At 48.8% G+C, this 10,692-nt stretch overlaps 4 protein-coding genes across 4 annotated transcripts; 1 reads left to right on the top strand and 3 right to left on the bottom strand.

The window, feature by feature from the left end:
* Positions 1-148: 148 nt before the first annotated feature.
* Positions 149-2,899, top strand: M437DRAFT_63873 (small oligopeptide transporter; the record flags this gene model as incomplete). The annotated part of the gene is made up of 6 exons (XM_041024321.1): positions 149-326; positions 378-558; positions 612-1,737; positions 1,796-1,929; positions 1,997-2,178; positions 2,232-2,899. 6 exons carry the CDS (start codon positions 149-151, stop codon positions 2,897-2,899), a joined length of 2,469 nt encoding a protein of 822 aa, XP_040882269.1.
* A 272-nt stretch (positions 2,900-3,171) lies between these two features.
* M437DRAFT_73184 (uncharacterized protein) lies at positions 3,172-4,810 on the bottom strand (the record flags this gene model as incomplete). The annotated part of the gene is made up of 3 exons (XM_041025984.1): positions 3,172-3,909; positions 3,958-4,095; positions 4,148-4,810. The coding sequence occupies 3 exons, from the start codon at positions 4,808-4,810 to the stop codon at positions 3,172-3,174; spliced, it is 1,539 nt and encodes a 512-aa protein (XP_040882270.1).
* Positions 4,811-5,827: 1,017 nt separating this feature from the next.
* M437DRAFT_43080 (uncharacterized protein) lies at positions 5,828-7,864 on the bottom strand (the record flags this gene model as incomplete). The annotated part of the gene is made up of 2 exons (XM_041020677.1): positions 5,828-6,897; positions 7,675-7,864. 2 exons carry the CDS (start codon positions 7,862-7,864, stop codon positions 5,828-5,830), a joined length of 1,260 nt encoding a protein of 419 aa, XP_040882271.1.
* Positions 7,865-8,940: 1,076 nt separating this feature from the next.
* M437DRAFT_41903 (putative glutathione S-transferase) lies at positions 8,941-9,700 on the bottom strand (the record flags this gene model as incomplete). The annotated part of the gene is made up of 2 exons (XM_041020467.1): positions 8,941-9,313; positions 9,378-9,700. The coding sequence occupies 2 exons, from the start codon at positions 9,698-9,700 to the stop codon at positions 8,941-8,943; spliced, it is 696 nt and encodes a 231-aa protein (XP_040882272.1).
* Positions 9,701-10,692: the final 992 nt, after the last annotated feature.

Below are 10,692 nucleotides of genomic sequence, written 5' to 3' on the forward strand. Positions count from 1 at the left end.
GAGGTTGTGGCCTTCTTTAGTTATCTTCAGGGAGGCATGGCCCGTCAGTATTCTGCCAGACGTATATAAGTATGATCTGAGTCTAGGACACTGTGCTGAATTATCATACTTTTCTGATAGTCTACTGTTCCCCCTGCTTCTTGCCAACATGCCTGGCTTCCTCACGAAACTAGGACTTGGCTCGCCTGAGATTAGCGAAGGTATCGCTATCGATGAGATCCAGAGCTCCGGTTCTTCGAGCCCCAAGGGCGAAAAGGACGAGAAGACTATTGGTGTTTCATCAGCACACGAACTATCAGAGGCAGAGGCTGCAAGACGATTGAAAGGTTGGTACCTCTTGTGCATTTTAAGGGCGCGATGCTGATTGTTTCCACAAGTTTTCAAACATAATGCGGATGCACTTTGGGATCCCAACCTTGAAAGTGATGACCTTCATGCAGTTGATGAGGCTGTCGAGCATCACGACAAGGATGGCGAAACCCATCTTGTAAACGAACTTTTGGAGAACAGTCCATACCCAGAAGTTAGAGCTGCTGTCAGGAACTACGATGTCGATCTGTGAGTTCGATTAACCTCTATTGTCCTTACCACTTCAGCTAATCATTGAGAAGCCCTTGTAACACCATCCGTATGTGGGTCATCTCACTTTTGATGACTACCATCGGCTCCGGTCTGAACATGCTTTTCTCTTTACGTTCGCCCTCGATTACAATCACCTCCTATGTTGCACAACTTATCGTCTACCCTGTTGGCCTGGCTTGGGACAAAGTCATGCCAAACCGAGAACACACGACTTTTGGTGTCAAGTGGAATCTCAACCCCGGGCCTTTCAACTTCAAAGAGCACGCTATGATCGTCATCATGGCCAATGCCTCATTTGGAACAGGTGTGGGTTATTTCACCGATATCCTCCAGGCCCAGCGTGGTTTCTACAAATTCAATTGGGGATGGGGATTTGGTGTACTTGTTGCTTTGAGCACACAGTGTGTTGGCTTTGGTCTTGCCGGTCTTTTCTCTCGCTGGCTGGTCGAGCCAGCTCCTATGATCTGGCCTCAGGATCTGGTCAATTGCGCCTTCATGTACACCCTTCACGACAATTCTAAGACAGACCCTGCAAGGACCAACGGTTGGTCTATCTCCAGATATCGTTGGTTCTTCTATGTTTTCCTGGGCTCATTCCTCTACTACTGGTTCCCTGGCTACATCGCTCAGTTCCTGAGCGTCTTCGCATTCCCTACCTGGATCGCGCCTAACAACGTCAATGTCAACAAGGTCTTTGGAGGCTTCAGTGGTATGGCCCTTCTCCCCATTACTTTTGATTGGACTCAGATCACCGGATATGTCTTTAGTCCTCTGATTCCTCCATGGCATGCCATCGGTAATACCCTGATCGGTCTTGTAGTTTTCTATTGGATTACTGCGGCAGGGATCCACTTCACTGGAACTTGGTACGCCGACTACTTACCATTCAGTACTTCCAGCTCTTACGATAATGCTGGTAACGTTTACAACGTTTCTAAAATATTAACGCCGCAGATCACGTTGGATCTTAAAAAGTACGAGGAGTATTCTCCTCTTTTCTTGTCAACTACCTTCGCCCTTTGCTATGGTCTTTCGTTCGCTGCGATCTCCGCCGTCGTTGTTCATACCATTCTTTTCCATGGAAAGTTCATTCTTGATAGATGGCGACGTTCGCGTGATGACATGCGTGATGTACATCAAGAGATGATGGATAAGGTAAGCTCCGTACCAATATACGAAAACACTTATCCTCAGGGCCTAACTTCTTTTCAAGTACCCAAAAGTGCCTGCTTGGTGGTACATAACCTTACTGGTGATCTGCATTGGTCTTTCCTTTGCCACTATCTATGCTTATCCCACGGAGATGAGCTGGTGGGCTTTGATTCTTGCATTCATCATCAGTTTCGTGTAAGTCAAATCTGTGTCTTATCTTACTTCGTGCTTGTAGCAATCATGCTAACAATATATGCAACAGTTGGTTCTTACCCATTGGATTCATTCAAGCAATCACCAATGTTCAGCTTGGCCTTAACGTTTTCACCGAGTTCCTGATCGGATACATGCAACCCGGCAGGCCTAATGCCATGATGTTGTTCAAGACTTACGGCTACATCACCATGACACAAGGTCTTGCCTTTACTCAAGACATGAAGCTCGGTAATACTCACGGATACCATGTTGTGGCCATAATGCTGATAATACTCTTTCAGGTCACTATCTCAAGGTTCCTCCAAAGACAATGTTCATGGGCCAGTTGATCGCGACGATATGGTCGTGTATCGTGCAGCTTGCAGTTTTCGAATGGGCTTTCGGTGGTGGTATCAAGGACCTATGCGCTCTTCACCAGGTCAATCACTTCACTTGTCCTGGAGGAAGAGTCTTCTACAACGCAAGCGTGATCTGGGGAGTTATTGGTCCTGCACGCATGTTCAGTGGTGATGCCACTTACAAGAACCTCCAATGGTTCTGGCTGGCTGGTGCCGCTGCTCCCGTCATCTTCTTCTTTGCAGCCAAGCAGTGGCCAAAATCACCCATTCGCTTCCTCAGCGCTCCTTTGATCTTCGGTGGCACTGGACAAATTCCTCCTGCCACACCCCTGAACTACTTGTCATGGGGCATCGTTGGTTTTATCTTCAACAAGTGGATTCGCAACAGATACAGAGGCTGGTGGATGCGCTTCAATTACATCACATCAGCGGCCCTTGACTCCGGTCTCGCCATCTCGACCATCTTGATTGTTTTGACAATCAGTTTGACCAACACCGACGCACCCAATTGGTGGGGTAATGTCGCTGTGTACAACACAATGGACAGTCTGGGAACAGCTATATCGAAAGTCCTGCCTGAAGGTGCCACCTTTGGTCCTTCTACATGGTAAGGAGGTCCAGAGATACGAACGATCGGGTTTCAACACCCGAAGGCTTTCCTAGTCAAGTATCCCTTTTCAACCGGGCGTCTTGAGGAGGATGTGTTTTGTATTTCGTATGTAATGATAATAATGATCACAGACTCTGTTTCTCTTGACCCGACACATTCAACATCTGATACATTATTCTACCCACAATCCAATTGAATGTCAAGGTCTTAAGTAGACACTACTCAATGTGCACATCCAATGCACATTTTTGCGTGTTTCTGACGATAATTTGACTATACAATCTGTTTCTTCTCACCTGGCTTCAATCCTTTGGCCAGGTCCAACTTCCATGGTGGGTTAATGCCATCGTTGAACATGGCATCGGTGACATCCTGACACCAATCCTGTTGTGTCTTCATTCCGCGGGCTTCAAAATATCTGAGAGCAAACACCAGAGGCATGAAGGTGGCAAAGCGACCCATCGATGCAGCATCCGGCTCGCAGAAGTATGGCATCATCTGACACATATTGATGGCGGTCTGCAGAACTCGCTTGTTCACTTCATCGAGCGAGAAGGTGCACTTGCTACCAGGGTATTTCATCAGGACGTCCTGAAGCGTGCGCTCAATGGTGAAAAGATAGAGCCAATATATCGACTGCAAGTATCCCGTAAGAAAATCGGGAAAATCGAGAGCTAGTGGAAACGTCTTGTTATGACATAGTCGTGTGAATCTTTTGAACCTCGATATGTCCACGTTCGTGAAGGCCGGATCCTTCAGTTCAGCATGATATCCGGCTTCCCAGTCATGGAGTTGCTCAATGGCAGTGACCAGGTCAGACACCACTCCACTCAGATAGGTGGGCTCACCACTCGCGATTAGATTATCAGCACGTTCAAAAAGGCCTGGTATGTGAATCAGAATATCGAACAGACGAGGCGATGAATCCGTGTAAGGTGTGTTTTTAGTGACTGCCATCCATTTCGGTTCTGCAAAAATGATAGCCTTGCGTTTTAGAACACCTTGAAGAATCTTTAGTTCATCAGCAACTGCCATATTTCCATGTAGAAGAGTACCTACAGAAGAATGTCTGGCATGGAAGTATAGCATATTGTCAAGTTCTGTTACGAGCGGGACTGGTCCCCGTTGCACTAAGAAGTTTTCGACTCCATTTACGTGGCTGATCCAGCTTCCTTGCTGTGCTACAGGTCGGAATAGCTAATCGTGTGCGTCAGTAAGAAGGTTATCGTTGTGGTTTGAAGAGGCATACCTCACAGAACTCGAGTATCTTCATGGCACCCAGAACATCATTATTACCAAGCACGTTTGGCTTATTGAGTGCAACCACCAATGCTGTCAATGCCTGTCCGTATCTTCGGCGAGCGTGTTCGAAGAATGCCTGGTCTTGGTAAGATACACCAAGTTGCAACAAACTGATTGTATCGATGGCTGCAAGCAATGCCGGTGAAGATTTGGAGGTGATGGTCCGTTGTATACATGAAAAGTCGGAGATATGAGCGCGCAGTGGCTGTTCGTCCAGGGTCGTAGGTCGGTACAGTCTCATACTGACATCAAACATCTGCGAGCGGTTGGTTGCAGCACTGAAGATAGCCTGTGGTATGACGGTATATCCGGTCACCGCAGGCTTCTCAAACAAAGTCAACTCCTCGACACTTTTGGTAGGCGGAGCACTGCTGTCGGAATCGCTACTGGTTTCAGGACTACTGCTGTCGGAACCAGTTTTCCATGCCTTCTCTACACGCCTCGATACGGCCTGCGTCTCGTCGCGCCATTCTAGTCCGTCAGGTTTGATACCTCGATATCCCGGGCATGGCGTATTGTGGATCTGGCACTTTTTGCATCCTGGGCGGCCTTCGTCGCATTTGATCTTACGTTTCCGACAGTTGGCACAGCCGGTTGACCGTGGCGCCATCACAGCAAGTCCATGAGAAAAGCACGAGAGGATGGATCAAATGAAGAGATTGTCTCGTGTTCCCCTCATACGATGAGCAAGTAAGAGCGACCCGGCACAGTGGGCGGCTAGATCGAGCTATCGTGTCGTAGGATTGTTGCTGGACCCACTCTCACCACTTCTGAGTCAACCATGGCTGATGTATATACCGATCTAACTGAACGAGCACCCAACAAACAGGTCGGTTAGCTCAGTTGGTTAGAGCGTGGTGCTAATATCTGATGATACACGGCACGCCAAGGTCGCGGGTTCGACCCCCGTACTGACCATCCTCTTCTTTTGCCATGTTCGCAGCCTCTTGCAGCTTAACATCTGTTTTTTTTTTTCCCTTCCAGGCAAATTTCACCTTTCTGGAAATATCGAACGAATAGCACGACCCTGACGCGCCGTGCATCACCAGACATTAGCACCACGCTCTAACCAACTGAGCTAACCGACCTGTTTGTTGGGTGCAAGCTAGGTCGGCCTGCTAAAGCAGGCCAATAACGCTCTTCAACAGTCTATTCCATGGTTTTGTATAATCTCGGACACCTGTTTTGTCCTATCTGAGTGACGACAATGCACTGTTGATTGATGTGGGACATGTTGTCTTCCCTGTGAAAGCTCCTGTAATCTTGTGCTTCACGTAGGGGTTGCAGGGCTTGGATATCCGTTGAGTAGTCAGAGCAGTCTCTCCTAATGCTTACTATAATGTGTCTGTCGGTGTGTGGCTTTTCGACGTTGAGTCGAATGGTATGCATGCTAAGAGAGCTTTCTGAGAATCTCGGGGCTGTCCAGTGTGAGCAGAGAGACACTAGTTGGTTCTTCCTTCTACTGAGCTAATGGATGGTATGTACACCATGGCTGATATTCGTACGAACAGTGATCTTGGTATGGGACCTGTGTTGGAGAAAATTTTGTGAGATCAGGAGAACTAAGTCGATTTCATATCTAAGTAAGGGAGAAGACACATCACGGTGTTCTATCCATTCATCGAAATCAAGTCTCCGAGCCCCAAGCAGGGAACTTCCTACCCAATGTGCTATCACAGGGAAACTGCACAATATCGATCGACGAGCTCCCTGTACCCAATCCCCTGTTGGACGCCAACACTGTAGAGCCGTCCGGAGCATAGATGTTAAAATCTAGCTCTCCGGCACCTCCTCCGTTTGCAAAGAGGATTCTCAATGGGAGGTAACTTCCAGTGGTAAGGTAGACAGCAATTGTCTGAGGTGTCTGCGTGGCAATCTGGCTACTCCAGAATTGGATGATGTCGGCATTGTCTCTGGTCCACCCCGATACCGCTTTATCACCATACCACACCATCTGGATATCATCCGTGTATGGTATGTTGAAACTGTAGTAGCCGTCCTGGCGAGCGAATACGTAGAAGGTATGATCGATGACCCAGTTTTGAGTGGAGGTCTTTTGGCCATAGTAAGCAACGTTGCTACTTCCACTATTGACTTCAGCAATGTAGTTTGTTACGCCAGTTTGCGTGGGTTTGGCAGATTTGTAGACGGTAGGATTGAATTTGGGGTAGCCGTAGGTGTTTTGGCCACCGGCGAACGAATTCGTATAGCCGGCATAAGCAATTCCGGTATTGCCACATGTGGTGACAGGAGTGGGATAGATGATCTGGACTGTGGCCGTTGTACCAATCGTTGGGAAGAAGGTTTTGGTTTGGACTGCGGTGAAGGTGCTCAAGTCTGTAGTCGAAGTCATGTAGACGTAGCCGTCCGAACCGGATGTAGACGAAGCAGTCGTCTGCACCGCGCCTGGGGTGAGGACAATGACAGTTGCAGACAGGCCATTGAGCTGAGTTGTTGTGGAAGTGGCCTTGCCCGTCCAAGCTGAACTGATGGTTGTGAAAGAGACAGTAGCCTGAGCAGAGAGCGAAGGAGCCGTGGTCGAGGTAGCCAGAGTAGTAGGAGTGGGTGTTGTGATGATCGACGAGCTCGAGGCTGAGCTTGCAATACCGCCTAGGACAGCAGTAGCTGCTCCTGCTATGCCTCCAAGCGCACTAGTGGCAGCGCTGACAGCAGACGTGGCTCCCGTAACGATGCTGACTTCCTTGCAAATTGCGGTTCCATCTGCAATGTCTGTGTTTACTGATGTTCGATTGAAGTAAGCATCAATACTACGTATTTGGAAGATAGAATCATCATTTCCGTCTGACCAAGCATTCCAGAGCCATAGACCAGGGCTTGCCTCACTAGCTGTGCTATCGACAAGATTGCCGTCGATGTAGTAATTGGTATTTCCAGGGAGCCAGTCAACACGATACTCGTGCCATTGCGTTGACGCATCAGACACCACGGAAGTATCGTAGGTAGAGTGATAATCCAGCCACTTGAGGTCGATCTCCATGGTATCGCTTCTGAACGAGGTAAAGCCGGTAGCATTACTCAACAGAATAACAGCTCTGACGCTGCCGTACAAGATATCATTGTAGGAGGTATAGAGCTGTGTACTGGAGCTCATCGCCGCTTCAAGCGATGCAACAGCTGCACCAGCTTCAGAAGCAAGCGATCCGACCGCACCCACAGCACTACTGGCCGTCGTTACCACTGACTGAGTCATTGAGGAGGGGAGAATCCTGAATGATAGAGAGTTGGAGAAGAGAGAAAAGAGACTACCAAGACCTCTCTTGACTTTGCTGGTACTTGTGGTAGGGGAGGAGCTAGCAGTTCCAACGGTATAAGAGGAGGATACGATGCCAGTCAAATCTTGCGTGACACCAGTGGTCCAGTCTGCAACCCATCTGGTATTGAACTCTCCTACCCCGTCGATATTGTAATAGCAGTTCGAGTAAACGCCGGCTTGTGATGATTTGAGCGTAGAACTCGCTGCTAAGGGAGCAGTAGATGAGACAACAGCAGTTGACGTCGACGTTAAGATCGAAGAAGACAAAATGGGTGAGCTGGTCGATGAAGGAATGATCGTCGAAACTGATGTCGAAGAAAGTGTTATGGCCGTGCTTGTGCTTGCACTTGTGCCGCAGAAGATGCCGAGAAAGCAACCAGCGGGAGCCATGCCGTCAAGCGATTGAGTGAGTGTGTGATGGTTAGAAAACACAAAGGAATGTAGAGTCTTTGGGCCACAGAAGAAGAAAGCATAGGTCAACGAGGTATGGCAAACCAATAGCAAGAATGAGCCTTGTGGGAGACTCTACAACCTCCATACTTATATGAATTTTCTTGGTACAGTACTTGAAGAGTTTCTACATGGCTCTCTGGTTAGGGCAGCTCAGACATCTCAACGGCATAACAGGTAGTATAACCGTCGGCACTTAACTAGGCGTTGATGAGAGGGACTCGTCTGTTCACGACTCAGAAAGGAATGAGCCGCTCTGACTCCGTGAAGACTACTCGGAAAATTCACGGCTTAATGTTTGCGAGGTTTTTGTCACTCTTCTGGTCGATAGAACTCAATTAGACTGTGGAGACTGCAGACTAGAAGACCAGATTAGAACACCAACGGAATGGTGTACGGTGTGGAAGATTTTGCTGTATGAACTGCCGAAACAGATTGCAGAGCTTAGGGCGAGCTTTCGAGACAAGGTTCGAGACGTGTTCAATAGACTTCTTCTATCCTTCTAGGGTCGCGCTTATGCAAGAATGTATCCGAAAGAGCACGGTATCGCCGCATAGTTGGTAGGCTTGGTAGGCCTTAAGGCCTGCCTATCGGGCGTTGTGTACAGTAACAACGGCGAAGAAAGTTGGCGTTCCGCGCGACGAAAAGCCCGATTCAGTGTAAAGCTCGGCCTATGGCTAGCGTTCTGAGAACCACAGCATCCGATTATGAACATAACACGACTCGCGTGAGACCAGTTTATGGCCGTAACGTCAAAAGATGCGGAATTGCCATGGTGAGGGCCCGCAGACCCGTGCATAGGGCATTGTCTTGTAACACGCTTTGAAAAGGAGGCCAGAGAAGTAGGTTAATCAACAGGGGAAACCACGTGCATAAGGGAAGCCTTAGCTAGGCCATATCTAGTGTCTATACCGGAATCCTATCCAAACGCCAAGTGATGGTTATCCTTTGTCCAAGCCTATATGATCTCCAAGAGTAGAAAGAAATTGGTATCGGTTATCACAGTATCAGTTCCGTCAAAACTTGTAGGGAGACGGAGGGTTGGCATCGAGCATCGGTTTCAGTGTTGTCTCGGCTTTCTCGAAGACCTTTTGATATGCAGGTCTTTCCCCAATCTCTTTCAGGTACCTTAGAATGCTGGGGTATACGCCAAGGTCGATAGGTACAAAGGCCCTCTGAGTGGTGAGTGGGAAGACCATCTGGATATCGGCGGCTGTAAGTTCATCGCCAACGAGGAATCTCGACTTGCTTAGGCGCTGCTCGATCAAGTCAAGATAGTGACTGATCCTTGAATTAGCCACCTTGAGGCCAGGATGGTCCTCTGGAAGCGATGCAGCGAGCAGCAGCATTTGACATGTGGGTTGGAACGAGCCGTGCGTGAAGTGCCACCTGGAAGCACGATTAGCACAATCTAGTCTTCCAAGCAGCAGCATAATCACGGTGACTTCCTTACCAGAACAACCATTCCTTCCAGTTGGGATCCCAAGGTTTGTTCAACAAACGTCCTTGACCGTGTTTTCTGCAAATCCATTCGATGCATGCCTGAGACTCTGCTAGGCGGATGTGATCGTGGTTCGGTGTGTAAGTATCAACATCCTCAATCACAGGTGCTGTCCGCAATGGGCTAAGTTCCTTGTACACATCGGGGGCTAGGAGTGTCTGCTGGTCGCGGTCGTGGCATACGAGCTTGTAGTCAATTCCAAGCTCTTCGCAGAGCCAGACGATGCATTCAGATTGACTGACACGCAGGTGGTGGACGACGAGAGTCGAAGGCATTGCTATAGTAAATGGGAGAAAGCGGTGTAGTGAGTGTTATGCACAAGCTGAAAAGCGGACGGAAGGCTCTGTTTAATTCATGGCAGTACAGGGCTTTATATGATTACCTTGTACGGACTTAAGGTGATAGGCTCGCTCTGCCAAACCCTAATTGCGACGAGATGGTGATTGACTCGATCGTGTCAGGTGGTTGAGCAGACCCATGCGTCACTTGTGCAGCAGTCGCGACTCCTTTGGCGGTAGCTGTTCCCCTCAGCAGAGCGCGAGGAGCCGTGATCACGAGCAAATTGATCGACTGGCGAGTCACGGCGACGAAACGAGGGCCTCCTCGGATTCTCATTCGACGTGCGCTGCGCGCATGGGTCGACATTCGTCAACAGCGACTCCTTCGGCGAACAAAACAAGGACCGAGAGTCGAAACATGAAACAAGGCCGAAACGTCATTGACGGAGCTGCAACCCAAGACGCCTGGGCACGTGTCAATATCCCACTTGCCCGCCCCCACTTTCTCTTGGTAGTGTCAACACCCGCTCTACATTGCAGACTGAATCTTTGAATTTTGTGATGAAGAACATGAAGACTTTTGCCTTGCTGTTCCTTATTTGAGTCCCGTGAAAAGCTGTCTGTCGAATCCGTTCTCAAGCATCGAACTGTAGATGCCAATCATACTGCCGTTGTGAGACTTCCTCATTGCCAAGTCATAATGTCGTGAATCCCTCCCTTCTCCTCATCCATGCAGATCAAACTCCACAGTGCAAAGCAGTAAACCCCAATAGGCGAAGAAGGGTCTACGGCTCTTCAAAATCAGGGTTGGCGATCATCTCCCTAGCCTCACGCGCGCCAGCAACAGCAAGCTCATCAGCAGCAATATTGCCCTCGTTGGTGGCATGTCCCTTGACCCATACAAACTCGACCTTGTTGATGCTGCTGATTTCTTGAGACATGTTCTTACGCTGTTCGATCAAAGTCAGAATCTTCTCAATCAGATCCTT

The sequence above is a fragment of the Aureobasidium melanogenum genome (assembly GCF_000721775.1).
Source record: "Aureobasidium melanogenum CBS 110374 unplaced genomic scaffold scaffold_4, whole genome shotgun sequence".
NCBI classification, from domain to species: Eukaryota; Fungi; Ascomycota; class Dothideomycetes; order Dothideales; family Saccotheciaceae; genus Aureobasidium; species Aureobasidium melanogenum.